This window comes from Callorhinus ursinus, unplaced genomic scaffold, assembly GCF_003265705.2.
Source record: "Callorhinus ursinus isolate GAN/ISIS: 27379988/994484 unplaced genomic scaffold, GSC_fseal_2.0 scaffold15, whole genome shotgun sequence".
NCBI classification, from domain to species: domain Eukaryota; kingdom Metazoa; phylum Chordata; class Mammalia; order Carnivora; family Otariidae; genus Callorhinus; species Callorhinus ursinus.
In genome coordinates this window covers 4964101-4985246 of record NW_027397077.1, presented here as the reverse complement: position 1 = coordinate 4985246, position 21146 = coordinate 4964101, and the positions used below count along the sequence as shown (strand labels likewise).

Below are 21146 nucleotides of genomic sequence, written 5' to 3'. Positions count from 1 at the left end.
GCTCAGTTCTGAGGTCTAGGGAGGATCAGAATGAAAGTGAATGGCAACCATTGGCTTAAAATCCCAAAATGAAGAAAGTGGTTAAAAGAATTTGTCTCCAAGGTAGGAAAGAAGGTCATTGAGGAAGGCGACATTTCATATTTTATTTTATACCATATGCTTGTTATAATTCAAAAATTGAATTGAAGCCAGCCTGGCTGGCTCAGTTGGGTGGAGCATGTGACTCGATCTCAGGGTGGTGACTTCAGACTCCACCTTGGGTGTGGATCCTACTTAAAAAAATTTTTTAATTGAATTTAAAATATATTTAAATATTTAATAAAACATTAAAATGAGAAACAAACTGGAGTTGCTGGAGTTTTAACAAAGAACTGGGAGAAGGGTCCCATTCAGACCTTTCTAGTGAAAAACAGGGTAGTCATCATGCCCCAGACATCAAGGCCCCATTGGTGAGGCCCCATCCCCAAACAGACCGGCCTGGGGAAGGAGGAGGTAGGCAGGTCCACCAAGATCCTCTGCTCTCACAATCACCACCAGAAGCAAAGGAACACAGACTTGTACATAAGCCAAAAAAGAAAATACGAAGATAAGCCACAGACAAGGGAAGCAGAGATGGGGTTGGAAGGGTGCGTTAGTGCCTCTGTGGTCAACCAGCAAGTGCAAAGCCCAGCCTGGCCCTCTGCTCAGAGAAGGCTGTAGTCCAAACTGTTGTTTACTGTCCCCCAGAGGCAGTGTGAAGCCATGGAAAGAGCTTCACGAAGTCAGGCCCTTTGCAGGAAGCTCCAGCCCCCCAGCTCTGGGGTGGGAGTACCTGGTTGCCATTCATGCGTGTTTGCTTCTCGCCGCTTTCGCGAGCCTCCCAGTGCCTGGTCCTGTGCACTCATCGTGCCCTGCAGTCCAGTGGGGAATTACTGTAGACCGACGATTCCAGGAGCAGGCTGGGAAGGCTTCACAGAAGGCAAAGGTGACAGGAACTGAGCTTTCTGGCTCGTTTGCCAGGCAGACTTGGAAGGAAGGGAACACCAGCCTGCCTAAGAGGTTGCTGCTGCGGTAGTATGGTGAGAAGAACACACTTTGAACCAAGGGAACCCCATCCAGAGATACACACTAGGACATGAAGGGATAGATTCTCCAACTTGGTTACCTATGTGGCTCGCTAGGGACAGAAATGGGAGTGTCTCAAATACCATGGGTGTCACGTCGAAAGGTGGTGACCCCGAATGTTATTTGGGTCAATAACACATCAGGAGGTGGATGGTTGCTTTGGGCGGTAGGCTAGGTGACTAGGCCACAACTCCCCACCAAGCAGGGCTCTGGGGGTGAGGGGTCCCTGGCTGAACACTGAGCTTTGGCAGCCCGCAGACTACTCTAACGCCAGTCCTGGAGCCCCGCGCGTCCCTAGGCTGCGAGTTTGGCTGCTTGGGTCTGCCCAGGACCTTGAGCTTTGGTGGCCTGGGACACATGGTGGGGGGAGTGATGTATCCTGGGAAGAAGGGGCCAGGATTAAAGGCCGCTGCCCAGGCTGCCCCCGAGGAGGCGAGAAGGAAGGCGGGGTAGCCCCAGTCTCAGGAAAGTCTTGCCCCCTGCCCTGGGATGCGCTGCGGAGGGCCCGGCTGTGCGAGGCCTGGGCTTTGGCTGTGGACGGATTAGGTCTGATCCGATTAGAGCCTGAGCTCTCGGCTTCGCCCCCTTGCCTGGCGCTGCCAGCGCCCGCCCCGCCCCCGTGGGCACCCACAGACCTCCCCGAGACCCTTCCCCGCCTCGAACACGGCATTGGCGCAGAAATCCGAGAGGCTCCGTGCGCCCTGGACTCGGCTCATTTCCACAGCGCGAGCTCGGGCTTCCGCCCCCCGCGGCCCTTCCGAGCCCCGCCCCAAACTTGCGGGTGTCTGGGCCCCCGCCTCCGTGCTCGCCGCGTGGCGGGTGGGTTCCTCGCAGGTGGGGGGGCCCGTGCCAGCCCTCCACGGGGAGAGCGGGCCCCGCCCCGCAGGTCTCCCGCCCGTGCACCTGTCGGCTAACGCCACGCGCGGCGCTGTGCTCCGCACCCACCCGCGCTACTCCACGTCCGTTTGTCTCGGCGTCCCGAGCCGGGGGTCGGTCTGTCCCCGGCAGGCGGACCGAGCAGGGCAGGCGTCAGAGCTACGTGCGGCGGGGCGGGCGCGGCGGGCGGGGTGGGGGCGGCGCTGAGCGCGGCAGCGGCGGCGCGGGAGGCGGGGAGGCGCGGCGCGCCGGGGACAGCGGCGGACGGCGGCGGCGGCATGCGGCTTCTCGCGCTGCCCATCGTGGGCTGAGACGGCCGCAGCGCGGGCGGGAGGCGCGGCGGCCGGCGAGCCGAGGGCGCAGCCAGCCGGGCAGACCGCGGACAGCGGTCGGGGCGCCGCGCCATGGGCCGAGCCGGGGGCGGGGGCCCGGGCCGGGGGCCGCCGCCGCTGCTGCTGCTTCTGGGGGCCACGCTGCTCCTCGCCGCCGGGGCCGCGCCGGGTAGGTACCGACTGCGACCGGGACCCCAGTGGCTCTCGCGCCTCACCCTGGGCCAGGGTCCCGCTGGCCTCGGGTACAGGCGGAGTTCGCGAGCTGTGGCAAGGGGGCGGGGCAGCGCCTTGCCCGCGACCGGGGCGGGGGAAGGGGCGCGCGAAGAGGGGGGGTACTTGGGGGATGCGGAGAAGTGGGGGGCGGCCCCGACCCGGGTGTGCGAACAGGGGTGCCGGCTGGGGGAGGGGCCTGAGTGGGCGGGGCCTAAGGGTGAGACTTCGGGGCGGGACCTGGAGGTGATGGGGCCATGAGGCTGCGACTTCAGGGCGGAGCCTGGGGTGGGGCGGGGCCTTGAGGGTGCGACTTCAGGGCGGGTTCTGGAGGTGGGGTGGAGTCCTGAGGGTCAAACCTCTGCCTAGGGCCGAAGGTGGGGGCCGCCGCGTTACCCTGCGGGCCCTGTCGGGGGCGGGGCATGACGCCTGAGGGGCGGGGCCTGAGCGGGAAACGCCGGGCCGGTTGTGTTCCCCGCCTTGGCGGGGAACGGGACGGGGGTGTGGCCTTGGGAAACCTTGTCCCGGAGTCTTCGGGTGGGCGGGGAGGCTGGGAGAGCGAGCCGCGGCGGGGGGCGGGGCCCTGACATCGTGCCCCCTCCTTCCCGCCCACAGCGCGTGAGGCGGGCAGCGCCGTCGAGGCCGAGGAGCTGGTGAAGAGCGTCCTGGCGTGGAAGCCGCGTGCCAACGGCACGCGGGAGAAGGCCGGCCCACCAGTTGCTGGAGAGGATGAGACCTCGTGGACTGCACCTGGCGGCCAGCCGGCCGTGGTGGGGCCTGGGGTCGGGCCGGAGGAGGCACTGGAGGCGTCCGCGGCGGTGACTGGCACCGCCTGGCTGGAGGCCGACAGCCCGGGCCTGGGTGGAGTGACCGCAGAGGCCGGCAGCGGCGACACCCAGGCCCTTCCAGCCACGCTCCCGGCTCCCGAGGAGGCCCTGGGACAGTCATCGATGCCCCCTGCCACCCCCGAGGCTACAGAGGCCAGCGGACCACCCTCTCCCACTCCTGGCGACAAGCTGAGCCCAGGCCCCGAACTCCCCAAGGAGAGCCCCTTGGAGGTTTGGCTGAACCTGGGAGGCAGCACACATGACCCGCATGGGCCAGAGCCCACGTTCCCCTTTCAGGGTACACTGGAACCCCAGCCAGCATCAGATATAATTGACATCGACTACTTCGAAGGATTGGATGGTGAGGGCCGTGGCGGCGACCTGGGGAGCTTCCCGGGGTCGCCAGGGACCTCAGAGCACCACCCCGATACTGGGGGAGAGACCCCTTCCTGGAGCCTGCTTGACTTATACGATGACTTCACCCCCTTTGATGAATCTGACTTCTACCCCACCACATCCTTCTATGATGACTTGGATGAAGAGGAGGAGGAAGAGGAGGATGACAAGGATGCAGTGGGAGGTGGAGACCTGGAAGATGAAAGTGACCTTCTGGTGCCCACTGAAAAGCCTGGTCTGGGGCCCGGGACTGGCCAGCCCACCAGTCGGTGGCATGTTGTCCCCCCACAGCATACTCTGGGGATGGTCCCTGGCAGCAGCATCGCCCTCAGGCCCCGCCCGGGAGAGCCAGGCAGGGACCTGGCCCCAAGTGAGAATGGCACCGAGTGCCGCAGCGGCTTTGTGCGGCATAACGGCTCCTGCCGGTCTGTGTGCGACCTCTTCCCAAGTTACTGCCACAATGGCGGCCAGTGCTACCTGGTGGAGAACATAGGGGCCTTCTGCAGGTAAGGGTGTAGCAGGCAGGTGCACAGGGGCTTGTAAAAGAACTGAAGAGTGTGTGTGTGAGGCAGACTCAGCAAAGAGGGGGACATGACGGGCACAGCTTCCAAGGGGTTGTGCGTTCCCAAGCCAAGAGGATCCTGGGGTTCCGAGGTCAAGAGATGTCCACGCACTATCTTCCAAGGGCAATTACTTCTTAAATGTACCTCCTGTGACCCCATCACTAGGACAGATTTCCCAGAAGTAAGATTTTGTATTTCCTCCAAGTGTGTGTCCTTTACCGAAGCACTAAACTATAAAGGCAAAGTGAAAGGGACTTCTGTAAGGGTTTTGGAAAGCGGCCTTTACTGGCTTGAGGGGTCTTGTTGGAGGGTTCTGGCTACACTAGCACAAAGAATAGGCTTATAAACCTACTCTGGAGGAAAGAAGACCTTTGAGACAGATATGTGGCAGGAGGAAGACCCCATCTACCTGCAGGGCAGGTAGAGTCACAGTGAGGACCTTCTCGTTGGGAGCAGACCCTGAGAGCAGCCACTCAAGTAGGTCAAGTCAAGCAGAGTATCTTTCCTGGCATAGTAGAGGTGGTGGGGTTCCTTAACTTTGGCTAGTGGCTTTTTTTTTTTTTTTTAAGATTTTATTTACTTGACAGAGAGGGACACAGCGAGAGAGGGAACACAAGCAGGGGGAGTGGGAGAGGGAGAAGCAGACTCCCCGCTGAGCAGGGAGCCCGATGTAGGACTCGATCCCAGGACCCTGGGAACATGACCTGAGCCGAAGGCAGATGCTTAATGACTGAGCCACCCAGGCGCCCCTGGATAGTGGCTTTTCCCCTTCTACCTTGATTTTTGTCCTCCTTGGGATTACCCAGCGCAGAATGTTTTAAAGACCCAGAGAGTTTAGTGTCTCTAAGGACGTTGTCTGCAGCCACCATCCCATGCCTCATCAGGAATACATCATATACCTGCCCTCATGGCAAGGTAGTTAACCTGCTGGAGAGCTCACTGGCTTATTCTGGAAGAATCCCAAGTCAGGGATGATCTGGGTAGTTTGCTTGTCTCCATCATTTACAGGCCCTAGAAGTGGGGTAGAACCCCCAGATTCCTCTGGGACTGGTTTCCGTTGGTCCTAGGAGGAACATTTCTGTAATATGGGTGTCTCTGTAAGTGTCGTTCCTGATGTTTGTTTTTCTTGGTCTTTTTGGAGGTATGTGAAGAATTCAAATTCTGTAGGTCTTGATGTTCCGATAGAAGAATAATATAAGAAAGTGTGAACATTGTGCTTTTGGCATTAAAGTTTGACTTCCAGTTCCTTCTTTCCTATGAATGATCATGAAATGATTAGGGTCAGTCATATAGGATGCGTCCACACAGTTCTGATTGGAGTTGTCCAGTCACTGCTAAAAGGAGAAATTGTCACCAAGACATTATGGCAACAAGACCTTGCCAGTTGGTTAAGGGCTACCAGAAACATGTGGAAACCCTGTGATTTTGCTCCTCAAGCTTTGGTGAGTGGGACTATAGGGATGGTTAGTGGGATTTAGCCTGGGAGTTCTGAAATGTCTGTGCGAAATCATTATCTTTCATTCTATTGGAGGCCTGACCCTTCACCTTCCAAGCAGTCTTGCCATCACCACCTGAAATGGAGAGCCCTTGCTGCCTCTGGAGAGCTAGAAATGTTCCCAGAAGCTCCTGGAGCTCTCAGGACTCCTGAGTGGAAAAGCAGCCTTGTCCTCAGTAAGCTGCATGGCTGTGCTGACCGGGGATCGTCCAGTGGGTCCCGCCTCAGAGGGCTTTTCCGCAAGTCCCCCCACCGGTTCCCCTTGCTCACCTTCCTTTCCAGGGTCACCCTTGGGCCTCCCTTCCAGAGATCCCTCCCCCAGCTGTGCACGCCCAGGCTCGGCTGTGGCTCAGAAACTGTTCTGCATTCCGCTCACAGGAGACTGCTGAGCCCTCAGTTGCAGACTGCAGCACGCCTTTGTCTCTGTCACCCTGACCCACTGCAGGGAAATGAGCAGAGCTATGGCAGAACTTGTCTAGAACCGTGGGCTAGTGGGATCTTCCTTCCCCACCGTCCTCAAACAGATAGCCTCCCAGGACTGCAGAGGGTCCCTTGGAAAAGAAAGACTTTCCTGTTAGTCATGGCTCCCCACGCTGTTCCGGGTGTGGAGTAGCCAGTTCTCCGAGGCATGATTTCCCCTTTTCTGGACTCCTTTCTCTTGTCTGTCACTCACCCTGAGGTTCATGTCCTCCCTCCTTTGCCTGCCTCTGTATCCTTCCACATCTTTCCTCTTTGAAGCAGCCTGGTTCCCATGGAAACAGCAATGTCATGAAGGGTTGGAGCCTGGGAATGTCCCCAAGGGCAAGAGAAAGTCACTCAACAAAAGGACTAAAAACCCACCCAGAGGGTTGATTCTCACTGTGCTTTCATGACCGTTATGGTAATAGGACAAGAAGCTTTAGGGGCAGAATTCGGGGGGCTGCAGAGATAGGAGGAGAATATACATCCATCTTTGTGCTCTCCTTGTCTGTCACTTCCTTCTGTTTCGGTGTCCGGGTAGCCCTGTGGACTAGACGGGACTGCAGAGCAGCAGAATAGGTTTTCCCGGGTAGAGTGGGCTGACTCCTTTTGTGGCCCAAGGCCCTATGATCTTGTTTTTCACCCAGAGCCAAGGGCAGGGGGAGCGGAGAGAATCCTGTGATTGTCCTCCTTGAGGCCGCGAGGTAGAAAACCGGGGTTCCCGCCCTCCGCGGGCCCTGAACAGTCCCGTGAGTGACCAGTTCACGCCATCTCTTGGCGCCCTGGTTGTCTCATTTTACCTCCCGGACCCCAGCGCCGTCCTGCCCGCTGCGTAGGGCGGGTCCGCAGAATCTCCGCGGTGGGGTCCGCACAGACTGGGCGCCTCCCGGTTCCTCTAGACGCTCACAGGAGCAGGCTGCTGAGGTGAGTAGGCGGCTTAGGGACCAGGCCCTTGCTGTGGCCGGGACTGCCTGCCTGTCACCTCAGTCTCCCTCTGTCGCTGCCCCAGGTGTAACACGCAGGACTACATCTGGCACAAGGGGACGCGCTGCGAGTCCATCATCACCGACTTCCAGGTGATGTGCGTGGCCGTCGGCTCCGCCGCCTTCGTCCTGCTCCTGCTGTTCATGATGACGGTGTTCTTCGCCAAGAAGCTCTATCTGCTCAAGACGGAGAACACCAAGCTGCGTAGGACCAAGTGAGTCTGGGTCAGCCAGCCCCCCCCCCATGGCCGCACCCCTCCATCTGATCCGGCGCTATGGTCGCGAGGGTTCCTGGAACCTGCTCTGCATCCCTAGTTGTGTTGTCCGTCCCAAAGACTCAGCCAAATCTATCCGTTCCTGCACCGGATGTGCCCGCATTGTGGCAGAGACCAAGCCCCTGGGGCACACAGCAGCTGTCTGGCCCCATCCCCAGCACCCCCCACCCCGGGACTGATGGCGCTTAAGGAAAAAGCACCCAGTGCCCTCCTGGGTGTGGTCCCCCGTGTAAGTTACTGTGCTCAGTCCTCCAGCACCGGACTGCACCTGCTTCTGGGGTCCTGGACGCCCATGGCCAGGGTGAGGATTTCACTCACAGTTCATGAGAAGTAACTCCAGCTTCCTCAGGTCTGCTGTCTCTCAGTACCGGCTCCTTCTCCCTGATGCTGAATAGAAGGGGTTTGGCAGCACATTGCCGTTCCAAGCTTGTCAACCCTTGGTCCAGACAGAAGTGTGAGGAATTTAGGGAAGGTCCTTTTTACTTCTCCTAAGTAGAGTTTTGGGGATGGAGGGGCCTGGGCTCAACTTCCTCGGCTGTGGATTTCCAAGGCCAGATGGGAATAGAGTCTCATTTCAGCTTCTGTCTTAGCGGAGGAGTGACTGCTGTGTGCATGTGAGGATCCACACGCGTTTCCCTTTAAGTCCATGCCTTGAACACTTGGATGTGGTCTTACACACTGTGAGAGAGTCACTCTACCCCTGAGCAAAGTAAGGAATGTTCTGAGGTGTCACAGGGACTCACAAAGGCAGGAGGTTGCAGTTCAGTTTCCTTGAGGCCCAAGAGACAATTTATGCAGAACTGCCCCTCCCTCCCTTTCGACCTGTTGCCCTCTTAATCCGCCCCCCGCCCCCCGAGACTCCCTCCAGAGAATGCGACCGAAGGACTTTCCCTGGGTCCTGGGAAAAAGGACAAAACGCCCTCTGTTGCTCCTTTGCTGGGTACACGCCTGCCCTAGGCAGATGCTGACGGCCGCCTGGAGCCTTTCAGATAACGGCCCCAGCGCCGAGAGGGCCTCTCCATTGTGCCTGCGCACTGAAGCAGGGCCGTATCTGTGCATGTGGTCAGCAGCCGGGACCCTCGGTGGCAGGGGGAGGAGAGGGCCAGGGTGCGACCACCTATCACGGTAGCTGCGGAGGAGGACCAGGGAGAGAAGGAACCCCCGCCGGGGACTGGAGAAGCAAGAGCGGTGGCCAGAGACAGGGCCTTGTTCTAGGCCTTCCTCCGTCAGCAGGCTACGTGTTCTGCACAGAGCCTGGCCCCCATGGCCCTTCAGCTCTGAGGCTGTCACCCTCATGTCCCAGTGCATGCTTGCTTGCTTTCCCAAGCCCGGGTACCGCTCTGGTAACACTACACGTCCTCGATGCCCGACGGATACTGCCATGGTTTACTGACTCTAAGATACACACTTTTCCCCCCACATATTAACATCTCTGAAATTGGATTGTGTCTCATAATCGCTGGCATCTTATAATCACTGTTGGCCAGATGGCAGTCATGCTGTAGTTGTAATTGCCTGGCATGCACGATCCTGGCCAGAGCTGTTCATAGCGTAGTCAGGGCTTTATCTAAAGTCTCAATGAGCTACTTCCAGTGTATAATAAAAACTCTAGGTGATAAGGAAGTATTGGATCCCGGTGTAAATGGCAGAAGTTTTTTTCTCTGCGGTGCGTCAAATAGTGGCACATCTTATTATGGTCCGTGGCGTTTGATGAAATAAGAGTTTGACCCTTGTAGCTTTGGTCAGGCTTTGCCATGATCATTGCACTCACATTTTCCCTGCTCTCTTCTGTCCCAACCAGCAAATTCCGGACCCCGTCTGAGCTCCACAACGATAACTTCTCCCTCTCCACCATTGCTGAAGGCTCTCACCCAAACGTAAGGAAACTTTGCGACAGTCCCTGTACCTCCTCCCCCCACTCTGCATGCGGCACCTTGGCTCTCTGAGATAACTGATCTGTCAGGTGACTCATCTTCTCCAGGCCTCCCCTGATCCCTAGGCACACCCCGGCCTGGCCGCTGCCCTTGTCTTTGGGCTATTTCAGAGCTTGGAGCCGCTCCTCCCAGCTCTGGAGGTCAGCCTAGGGAGACCAGTTGGGGTGGTGACGTGGGACTAGGGGCAGAATGGTGCATCACTTCCTTGACAAACAGTTACAGGTAGTAACGCAGATTTTTTTCCAGGATGACTTGTGATTTTTAGCTTCATCTAGAGTTTAGAAGTCTGATTTGTCTTTCTCTGTGTCTTTCTACTTTCTGTATCAAGAAGAAAGACTCTGCTTCCATCCTGAGGGGCTGTCCTGGTGGTCACTGAAGTGAATGGTGGTTGCTCTTTGGGATGGCTGGAAAAACAGTGTCCTTTCCACTGTCTGAGGACCCTAAAAACCGGCAGGCATATTTACACTGGTTAGAGCTAAGGAGGGCACAAAACGCTGGTGGAATAATAAATCTAGGGGTAAATTCTGTTCTTGGGAGGATAAATATCAGTGGAAACTCAATAGAAGGTCCCAACAGACCAGTTTCTAAAGATGCTGGCCTTCTAGTGTGTTTTCTGGACCAGACTAACCAGTAAAGTACTGGGTACCGTCAGAGAAAATTTCATAAATAAAGCAAAAACCATCCAAGGTCCGGATCACGTCACATCCAAGCCCAGGAATTTGGCACGGGACGCAAGCCCCATACCGCAAGGTAAACGCATCCATACACAGATGAGGGAGCTAAACTCAGACCCTCCAGATGGGCACGGTGAAGATTGAGAGCAAATTTTGAAGAAGTTCTTTGAAACAGCAGGGCACAGAGGCACATGGAGGCCTCAACCGTGCGGGCCGGCGCCACCCTGTGGCGCCTTCTGTGACATGGAGATGCTCTGTGTCGCACGGTCCACTCCAGCAGCCACAAGCTACCTGCAGCTGTGGAGCTCAGGGGGAGCGGCTTGTGCTTCAGTGTGGGACAGCACAGATCGAGACCATTGTTTTCCTTTGATAGATGGGGACAGTGTAGCCCCAGAAGGGGAAAGAGAGAATAATAGTAAATGTGACCTTGTTCACCAAACCCCAGGGAAGAACTTGGCCTGGTGGAGGAGGAGCAAAGGGGTTAACTTTAAAGAAGAAATGAAAGAGGTTAGTTTAGGATGATTTTTTAAAGTCTTTGATACAAAGGGTAGAGAAACAGATATGATTTTACTTGGTATGCACCAAGATATTAATACGTTCAAGATGAATCTAATAACGTAGGACACCAGATGTCTTATAAACGTTAAGATTGGTAAACACTTTAATCAACCCTCGAGAGAGGCACCCTGAGGGCAGGAAGAGCCTCCCTTGTCTCCATACACTCCATCCCTACCTTGTCTGGCCCCTCGTGGTAGTATGCGTGTAGTCGCCATTTGCAGAATGCTGGCGAATGATGGCCGACCGCAGGGCCTTCCGGTTCCATTGTTTGCGTGGGGCAGCCCGTCAGACCTGTATGGTGGTTCCTGCAGGCAGGGTGTTCGTTGTCCAGAGCGCAAGGGTCCTTAGAAAAGTTTCTGATGCATACATTTTCTGGCGTCCCAGCTGTAGACAGACACCTTTCCTCGTCCCAAAAAGGGAGGGAAGGAAATAGATCCTCTTGGAGGTCTTGGGGGCATGAGCCAATACAGAGGTTTCCAGCTCTTCTTGGCTGACCCGACTTTGTAGAAAGCATGGCATTTGTCCATGAACGCTCCCACTGACTTTGAGTGCAGAATAGGATAAGCCTTAAAACCGGAGCAGAGCAGGGACTGGTCAGCCATGACGGACTCTGCCTGAGAAGGGCCGTGAGGTTGTCTGGGTAGCGCTCAGGACATCCTTCAGTGAGGTGGCAAGATGAGGCTCTGGTGGTCTCTGGGCCCTCCTGGGGCCAGAGACCAAAAGTCAGACTTGGTCACATTCGAGATCTTGTGGGCATTGACAGTTCAGACAGTTGCCACTTTGTTTTGAAGTGAAGCCCTATTGGTTGCTTCAGGCACCCCGTCGAGTGCTTACAAGCAGGTTGGAAGCCAGGAAATCTCCAGGTGAGCTGGGAGAGGGGGCGAGGGGCACCCGAGTCGAGCCTGCTCAAGTATCTCTGCCGGCCCCTTCCCCTCACCCTCCAGTGTCCTTGGTGGTATTGATGGCTCCGAAAATTTTGGAGAGTTCTACTGATCTTAATAGAGGGGTTATTTCTTTTACGTAAGTAAAGGAGGATGAGTGGGTCATTTTCCTAGCCATTTCCAGTCATCTCTCTGAGCCACACTCTGAAAAGATTTCAAACCAAAAAAAGGTGCTGCTTTGGGCTTGTGTCAGGGGACGGAGCGAGGCTGGTGCCTGCGCCAGAGGCGCTTCCTTCCCCTCCTGCAGTGGCCTGGAGCTGCTCCTCACCTGGCTCTGCAGCTGGTGAGCCAGTGGCCAGGTGAGCGTGTATGCAGCGAGGCAGCCAGTCCCTGAAAGGAGCATCGGGAGGAAAGGGAAGGCCTGTTCTGAGGAGAACAGGGTAGCAGGAGAACATGGGCAGAGGTGCCCATGCTGTGGAGGCTGGCAAGTTTTCCAGGAGGACTGGCTAGTGTGTGGGAAGCACAGCGTGACTCAAGTCACCTAAAATCTACGGGCAAACGCTGAGAGCCGCCCTGTTGCTTCTCACTGCTGTGCTGCCCGCGGAATGTCGTGGATATGACTTGGTCTTCCTAAGATTCGACGGACCTTCCAGGATTTCAGTTAATTCCTTACTAGGACATCTCCATGGTGTCCCTTAGTGCTTCTCTGCACCTCGCCCCCATTTAAATCGTCCCTCCTAGGCTCTTTCTTTCATGCCCCCTTCTGACGGAGGTTTGTATCTGGACAAGTAGGGCTCCAGGCCTGAACCCACACCACACTGGGCTGGAGGTTGCCCATTTGGCTGGGGGGAAGGGCCCGGAAGGGGGACACAGAGCAGTTCCCAGGACTTAGGCCAGATGGAGGGCCAGCTCCCTTGCCATGAGGGACTTCCGGCAAATCAAAGGCAGATGGGCCTTCTGCTGAGGGTTCAGCAACCCCTAGGCTTAATAGGATCCCGTTCTGGAGGACACGCTTGGGTTAGGATGGCTCTATCTTGGTTCAGACACTCCCTCACCTATCCTATTGGTTGGAAGTACTTAGCTTGTCAAATAGCATTGTTTGGATACCTGTGTTCTTATTTTTAGAATGTACTTATCCCACCTATTGGCCCAGAAGTCTGTTTTCTCATCTGTCTAAATCCCATGAGCCAGGCTTAATTTGGGCCCCCACCTTCATGGCATCACAGCGTTGATGCCCAGGTCTGTAAGCACCCCTAAATCTACTCTTCCTCACATGCTGCCTATTTGCCCCCAAAGACTGTGTGATATCGGTGGGGTGGGGGGGAGTTAGAGGGGGGAGGTGGTATTGAGCAGCGTGAAAGTGAGGCCCACGTTTGTAAGAGACTTGGCAAGGACAGGCCGCCCTGTCCCTATTCCAGGTTTGCTGTGACCCAACGTCTCTTCTTCCCGGGACCTTTACAGGCCCAGCTCTCAAGCTCCCGTGCCCAGTGTCTCTCCCCAAACAACACAGAAGTACACGGCATGAAAAGTGCAGTTCTTCCTCATCCCACTTCCCTCTCCATACAGCCTGTGTGTGCATGAGTGCGTACACATACTTAGTATGTCAGGGAGATCTTTCCATTTCACTACATCTAAATTTACGTCATTGGAGTTTTTTCTAAACCTCTTCCAGCAGCGATAGAAAATATCAAGTGCCTGAAGTCTGTCTCAAAACTGTATGAAGTTCATTTCTTCTGGCTCTTGTGGCATTGGGAATGGGGAGCATGTGTTCCCCTGGGGTCTGGAAATCATTCCTGAGGTCTTTGAAGCTCTTCTGTACTGCTCTGTTCAAGCTGGTCTTCTGGAAAAGTGCCAAGTGAGGCTGGGGGCAGGGGGAGGTGACACTGATTTCTATATGCACAGTCACTTTGAACACCTGGAGTGTCCTGTGTAAGCCTGGAGCCATTCCCTGCTTTCTTTCCAACCAGTCACTACCCCGACCTAGTGCTGTAATGGGTCAGACTCGGTAGCCAGCAGCATGGGCGAGAACTCCCCACAGTTGTACGGAGAAGGCCCTGCTCCGGAAGCAGGATGATTCCCTTCGATTTCAGAAGTGTTAAAGTAAGAAAGGTCCGAGCTAGCTGGTCAGATACCAACATTCTGTACCCTTCTTGCCACTCGTGTCTTTGATCAGCCGAGCTCCAAGCACTTACAATAGCTGTTTGGAGAGCCTAAGAAAGAACTGAGGCCCACCAGATCACACTCACACGGGTATGCAGGCAGATCTCCGAGATAGTGTGGGTTCCATTCCAGACCACCACAATAAATAGACATCGCGATAAAGCGAATCAAAGGAAAGGTGTGGCTTCCCAGTGCAGATAGAGGTTAGGTTTACACCATACTGTTGTCTAGTGAGTGTACAATAAAACAGTGTACATATCTTCATTTAAAACGACGTTCTTGCTAAAGAATGCTAACCATCATCTGAGTTTTCAGTGAGTCGTGATGACTGACCACAGATCACATAACAAACATAATAGTAATGAAAATGTTTGAAATGTTGTGAGAATCACCAAAATGTGACACAGAGACACGAAATGAGCAAACAGTGTTGGAAAACGAGGCCGATAGACTTGCTCAACCCAGGGTTACCACAAACCTTCAATTTGTTTAAAGAAAAAAAAAAAAGCAGTGTCTGCGAAGCACAATATAATGAGGTGTGCCCATAATGCCCAGATGGCCCTGATGGAAGAGAGCCGTGGGAAGGCAGCCGTTGCCCTAAGAGCTCTCTGAATGAGCAGAATGCGGAGCTGGGGGACTGTGGACCGGAGTGGGTTTCCTGACAACCTGTAGCAAGCAAACTCAGGTCGGGGTCCGCAGCTGGTGCTAGGGCTGCAGGCAACATACACATCTGGGGGGCGCAGGAGGGCTCGGAGCGCGTCAGGAACGGGTGGTGAGCCAGCAGCGCGACTATCCAGTATCGTCGGACGCCAAGTACGGCAGGCCATTGAGTCAGCGGGACTCATCCGGGCTTGGATTGAGGAAACACCTTTGTAAATTAGCATCTTCTGGTAGATAAACTCCTGCGGGTAAGGGGTACACACACCTCTGGCCTCTCGTCGCAAGATGTGTTCCCTGATCAGTACGGTTCTGGGAGAGCAGAACTCAACAGGGGGAAAGGCCCTGGGAGGCAGCCCGGCAGGCCGAGCTCATGTTGGTGAGACTCTCGAGGGGCCAGACCACGTGTTAAAGGGACCGTTTCTCCCCCTGTCTCTGCCAGAGGGAAAGCCTTGCCCTGGCCTACATTAAAGGCATTTGTAATCCAGCTACCTGCTGGAGGTGTCCATCTCCATCTGGCCAGTGGTTTTTAGGATGACATTCCTAGAAAGCGGCTGCAAAGAGTCCCTTTGGTTCATTCGACTCTTAAGAGTTTCTTTCTTTCTTCTTTCAAAAGCCTGGGGTGGTTATTTGACCCCTCTATCCACTGTCTCCTTCCCACCCCTCCCTCACCCTTTTCCCTCTTCCAGGATGATCCCAGTGCTCCCCACAAAATCCAGGAAGCTCTCAAGTCCTGCCTGAAAGAGGAGGAGTCATTTAACATCCAGAACTCCATGTCACCCAAGCTCGAGGGTGGCAAAGGTGACCAGGCTGACTTGGAGGTGAACTGTCTTCAGAATAACCTCACCTAAAGCAGAGCAAGAAGAGAGGGAACGGGGGGGCGGGGGGCGGGGGAAGGAACGTGACCTCCTCTTGTACAGAGTCTATTTCTTGTAACCATTCGTTAAACTCTTTTCTTTTCCTGGTCTCATGGCATGCTTTGATGTATTCTGTACAGGAGGGAGAAAACACAAAATAAGCAAAGAACCTGAACAGAATCGCACACATTGGGTTGTTTTGTCTGTGCTGGTCTGTACATTGCTTCGCTGCTGTGATTTCTAAACCTCTGCTGTTACTCAACTGACTTTTTTTTTTTGTACTTTGACCCACCTTTTTTTGAAATAAGAGTAAAAAACAAAGATCTTGAAATAAAACTTTTTAAAAAGCCATTTTACAGATGTCACTGTGTCCACTCCCTACCATTCCTGTCAGTCTGTGTTGAATTCTTACCTTCCCTAAAGATGTATACTGATACGTGTTTGAAATCCCAGAAGTGCTCTATGTATTAGCTTGGGTTGCCATAACAAAACACCACAGACTGGGTGGCTTCAACAATAGAAATTTATTTTCTAACAGTTTTGGAGGCTGGATGTCCAAGATCAAGGTACCAGCAGAGTTGCTTTCTGGCGGGGCCTCTCTGCCTGGCTTGCACACAGCCACCTTCTTGCTGTTTGCCTTTCTTCTGTGCACACGTGGTAAGAGAGAGGTCTCTGGTATCTCTTCCTCTTCCCATAAGGATACCAGTCCTATTGGATTAGGATCCATTTAACCTTAATGACCTCCTTAAGGCCCTATCTCCAGATACAGTCACACTAGGGGTTAGGGCTTCAACATATGACTTTTGGGGTGATAGAATTCAGTCCATGAGTCTGTAGCACCTTATTTATTAAGAATACCCTTTCCATATGACCTGGGTGGCTCAGTCGTTAAGCGTCTGCCTTCGGCTCAGGTCATGATCCCAGGATCCTGGGATCGAGCCCTACATTGGGCTCCCTGCTCCGCGGGAAGCCTGCTTCTCCCTCTCCCTCTGCCTGCCGCTCTGCCTACTTATGCTCTCTCTCTCTGTGTGTCAAATAAATAAAAAAAATCTTTTTTTTTTTTTTTTTTAAAGAATACCCTTTCCTAGTGGTGCCTGGCTGGCCCAGTCAGTAGCACATGTGACTCTTGATATCAGGGTCATGAGTTCAAGCCCCAGTTGGGATATAGAGCTTACTAAAAAGAAAAGAAAAAGGAAGGAAGGACGGAAGGAAGGAAGGAAGAGAGAGAGAGAGAGAGAGAGAGAGAGAGAGAGAGAGAGAGAGAGAAAGAAAGAAAGAAAGAAAGAGAAAGAAAGAGAAAGAAAGAAAAAGAGAAAGAGAAAGAAGGAAGGAAGGAAGGAAGAAAGAAAAAAGAGAATACCCTTCCCTTCTTTCATAAATATGTATTGAGCACTTAGCCAAGCATTATGCTAGATGCCAGGAACTCTGGATGAGTAAGACAGACCCTAACCTCAGGAAATTAACAGTGTACCTGAGAAACAGAATTATAAACAAATAATTATAGGGGCACCTGACTGGCTCAGTCAGCTGAGTGTCCCACTCTTGGTTTCGGCTCAGGTCTGAATCTCAGGGTCCTGGGATTGAGTCCCGTGTGAGGCTCCACACTCAGCAGGGGGTCTGCTTGGGATTCTCTCCCTCTCCCTCTGCCCCTCCCGCCCCCTGTTCCCAGTCTCTCTCTCTAAAATAAATAAATCTTTAAAAAAATAAATATAATACATTGTGTCAACATTATAATACAAAACTGTGAGAGCTGGAGTTTCCAATTCAGAAAAGCTTCAAGGAGAGAGCTTTAAATTGGACTTTGAAGGAATGAGGAGGCGTTTTTCAGGATAACGTGGGAGGAGAGGACATTCAAGGTGGAGGATATTCGTAGAAAAGTCTTGCCATATGACCAAAAATTGTGAGAGGGAGGGGTCCTAGGTGATGAGGCTGGAAAGGGCAACTTAGGACAGATTGTGAAGGGCCTTGAATTCCATGAAACGCAGCTGAGGTAAGGTCAGATGTGTTTTCTAAAAAGATACCTCTGGAGACAGTGGTGAAGGCAGACAGGATGGGGATCATAGCAGTGCAGGCAACAAATGAGGATGGATTAGAGAGAAAATTAGGAGTTCAAATGGCCAGAATTACTACTGGCAGAGTTTTCTAGAACTTTGCCTTGTTCAATCTATGATAATTCCAATAAATGGAATTCCCGTGAGTGTTTCTATTGCATAAGTTCTGCTAGTTCTCCCTGATTTGTCTTCCCAAGTGCCTCATTATTTTTTATTTTGTGCTGAACATCGTATTTAGAAAATAGTTTATCGAAATATTTTGCCTAGGATGATTTCTTCCTTTAGAGAGGGGTTTTTGTTTGCTTCTGTCACATGCCCAGGGGCACTAGAATTCTGGGGTCACATTATTCCAGGTCAAGGTCGGAGAGTCCCAGGCCACTGAAACCAGTCCGCAGACCTTATCAGACCATGCAAGGGCTGGTTTGCCCTTGGTTCATCCTTACCTCTAAGGGCACAGCCCCAAACAGGCAGTGGTTTACCAGCTTTCCACCTTTGGTGGGCCCTGTACTCCAACTCCCTCCCCATGCCCCCAGACGTTCATTAGTTCATTACTGTTCTAGCCCCCTCCTTCCAAATGGGTAAGTGCCTCTAGGGAGGAAGTCCTCTAAATGCTGGGCTCACCTGTCTGAGTTCCTGTCCTCTCTGGGATGTCAGCCTGGTAATTCCGCAGTATTTTGTTAGCTCTCTGATGCTTTTCAGATATTTGTACATCTTTTGGTGTTCTTAGTGAAAGGGTTGGTCTAAATTTACCTAGTCTCCCATTTGCTAACAACAGAAGTCCTCTGTTTTCATCTTGGGACTTCTGCCCAGATGGCATTCAGCTGGTTCTATGAGCTCAGTCTGCTCTTTGCTATTGGATAGGGCTGCAAATTAGGATGTTGGGTTACGGCCTGTGTATATTATGGTTTCCTAACCTGATGCTTATCCACTTTGGGGGGTTTGGCATGGTTTTACTTAGGATTTCCTGTACTCTCTGAATCAGAGGACAGACCTGTCTTTCATGGCTAGGCACCTCTGGCTCCTTTCATAAGGAGGCCCAATCAAGAGGGATTGTACGTGAAAGTACTTTGTAAGTTCTAAATCTCATCCAGACATAAGGGTTTGTTAGTATCGTGTTTTGTTTTTCCCACAAGAGTATTATGGGATGCAGGTCACTGCCCTTGGCTCTATCCCCTGTTCACCGCACATGCAGGAGGAATAGGAAAACCCAGATCGGAAGAGGAACAGGAGACAAAGCAGGCCTGATGATTAGTTACCGGATGTTGCCAAGAGTCTTTGACCCTCTGAAGAGGCCGCCGTGTTGGAATCGCATATCTCGGAGTCTGTCTTGTGCTGGTTCTCTTTCCTCGGGTGTTTGTGCCTCTCAGTGACTGTGCTCCATGAGCCTAGCCAGCATCCTCCCTGGGGACCTCAGCTCTGCCCCCTCAGGGATTATCCAGTGCTTGAGATGTCCCTCTAAAGCACCCTGGCACTGTCAGGTGATGGTCCCCAGATCCCTCCTGTCTGCTTTTTCCACCCCACTCCATAGCCTGTTCTGTGTCCTCCTCTCTAAAGAAAGGACAAACCGAAAAATGTGGGAAACGTAGGCATCATGGAAGAAAGTTCATTCGTCTGGGGGCCTTCCGGCACCGATGGATCCCTTCACTTAGGAGAAGTGCACGTGCGGTGCTGGGCCATCAGTCTCCACAAGGCATTTCCTTGACACATACGCCACGCCCAGGCTCGTGTCCCGGGGCTGCCACAACGAGTGAGCACAAGCTAAATGGCTCGAACAACAGGAATGTTCTGAAAGCCAGCGTTCTCAAATCAAGGTGTCAGTAGGGCCGTGCTCCCTCTCGCTGCTCCAGGGAAGAATCCTTCCTCACCTCTCCCCAGCTTCTGGGGGCTGCCGGTAATCCCCAGCCTTCTCCGGCTTATGCTTACATCACACAGTTTCTGCCTCTGTCTTCACGGGGCCTTCTTCCCTTTGAATGTGTCTGTGTTTCCGTGTCTTTACCAGGCCTTCTTATAAGGAGCCCTGGTCATTGGGTTGAAGGCCCACCCTAATCCAGTAGGACCTCCTCTCAACTTGATGACAGCTGCAAAGACCCTATTTCCAAAGGAGACCATACTTACAGGTAGTGGGAGTTAGGACTTCAATATGTCTTTCTGGTGAGACGCAGTGCAACCCATAAAGGCACCTTACTATTTACAATACATTTCATATCCGTGCTCTTCTCTCACCCTCACTGGAGCCTGGCGTTGGGGTCTTAAGACTGGAAAGCATCAGTGACAATATTAGAACCCAGACTCTAAACTTCTGTTTCAGTGTCCTTTCCTCTGTGTGACATCACACCACAGACACAGTCCCTTGACCTTCCTCATATAATTTATAGAAATGGAAGGTTAGCCTGGGCTCTGAGAAGCAGGACTAACACTGGACTCAGAGCTAGAAGGCCTCTCCATTGAGGAGTCAGATGAGCTCTCTGAACGTCAGGTTCTTCATCTGCAAAATCCTTACCTCTTCACAGGACTACCTGGGCACCAGGGATATAGCGGAGAACAAAACGGACCAAAAGCCCAGCCTGTTGGAGCTAACTTCCCGGTGTCATGATGTTCACACAAGGTATGTGAATGTATCCTGCGAAGTGCAAGGGGGCTGTACAAACCCACCCCCCAAACCCAAGGGAAAGGGGCATAAAGGCAACTTTATTGGTCAAGCAAGCAATGAGGCGTGTGAACACTGCCATCACTGAGAATGCAGCAGAGGCTCTTCCCTCAGCCCTGGGGCTCACTACGGGTATTTGAGAGGCTTTGGGGGAGTGCGGGTCTCTACTGAAGTGAATATGAAACTAATATTTTCTCCTGAGTGTGTAACCGTGAGACTACACCAAGTATATGGGAGCGAAGATAGGCCAGGTTACCCTGAGGGATCTGATGGCCAGTCAAGCCTAAGCAGGACCCTGGCCCGGGGTTTATCCAAGCCAAAAAGAAGAATGTGTCAGCCCCCGCGTGTACACTGCGTGCCGTGCTGAGGTATGTATCTGGGAGCAGAATTGCTACGATGGAATTCAGCCTATCTTGACCTTTACAAGATAATGTCCGAAGTAGTTCCATCGATTAACAGCTCCCACCAACAGCGGATGAGAGCTGCCTTTGGTGCGCATCCTCATCAGCACTTGATATTCTCACATTTTTGGAGCACCCGGCTGCCTCAGTTGGTGGAGCATGCGACTCTTGATCTCAGCGTTGTGAGTTAGAGCCCCATGTTGGGTGTAGAGATGACTTCAAATAAAATCTAAAAAAAAAAAAAGAGAGAGAGAGAGATTCTCACATTTTCAATTCTAGCCATTCTTTAGGCATATAATGGTATGTAATTGTGATTTTTAATTTGCGTTCTCTAGTTGTCAGTGGATTGCATCCCTCCCCATATGTTTATTAGTCATCTACATTCCTGCTTTAGTGAAGCATCTGCTTAAGCCTTTACCCCGTTTTTCTATTAGACTATCTTCTATCACATTTATGAGCTGTTTTACTGGTCATATGTGTCGCAAATATCTTTTCCCACTCTGTGGCTTGCAATTTCATACTCCTAACGTTAAATTAACATTAAACTTAAGTTTTAAAGGGGCGCCTGGGTGGTTCAGTCATTAAGCGTCTGCCTTCGGCTCAGGTCATGATCCCAGGGTCCTGGGATCGAGCCCCACGTCGGGCTCCCTGCTCGGAGGGAAGCCTGCTTCTCCCTCTCCCACTCCCCCTGCTTGTGTTCCCTCTCTCGCTGTGTCTCTCTCTGTCAAATAAATAAATAAAATCTTTAAAAAAATTTTAAAAAACTTAAGTTTTATGTAGTCAAACCTATCAATCTTCCTTTCCAG

General features: G+C 53.0%; 1 protein-coding gene across 2 annotated transcripts; it reads left to right on the top strand.

Moving 5' to 3' along the window:
* Positions 1-2226: 2226 nt before the first annotated feature.
* CSPG5 (chondroitin sulfate proteoglycan 5) lies at positions 2227-20918 on the top strand. 2 transcript variants are annotated; one of them, XM_073901103.1, is made up of 5 exons: positions 2227-2481; positions 3138-4251; positions 7272-7460; positions 9322-9397; positions 19803-20918. In XM_073901103.1, exons 1-5 carry the CDS (start codon positions 2385-2387, stop codon positions 20025-20027), a joined length of 1701 nt encoding a protein of 566 aa, XP_073757204.1. In that variant the 5' UTR covers positions 2227-2384; the 3' UTR covers positions 20028-20918. The 2 variants fall into 2 exon arrangements, with proteins under 2 accessions (XP_073757204.1, XP_025741061.1); XM_025885276.2 differs by lacking the exon at positions 19803-20918 and adding an exon at positions 15074-15586 and having other exon boundaries at positions 2233-2481.
* The last annotated feature ends 228 nt before the right edge of the window (positions 20919-21146 follow it).

What these genes read in the sequence shown, in the direction of transcription:
- CSPG5 (XM_073901103.1), top strand. Translation starts at nt 2,385, where the DNA reads ATGGGCCGAGCCGGGGGCGGGGGCCCGGGCCGGGGGCCGCCGCCGCTG. An exon ending in CGCCGCCGGGGCCGCGCCGG is followed by an intron (nt 2,482 to 3,137) that starts GTAGGTACCGAC and finishes TCCCGCCCACAG; the next exon opens with CGCGTGAGGCGGGCAGCGCC. An exon ending in AACATAGGGGCCTTCTGCAG is followed by an intron (nt 4,252 to 7,271) that starts GTAAGGGTGTAG and finishes TCGCTGCCCCAG; the next exon opens with GTGTAACACGCAGGACTACA.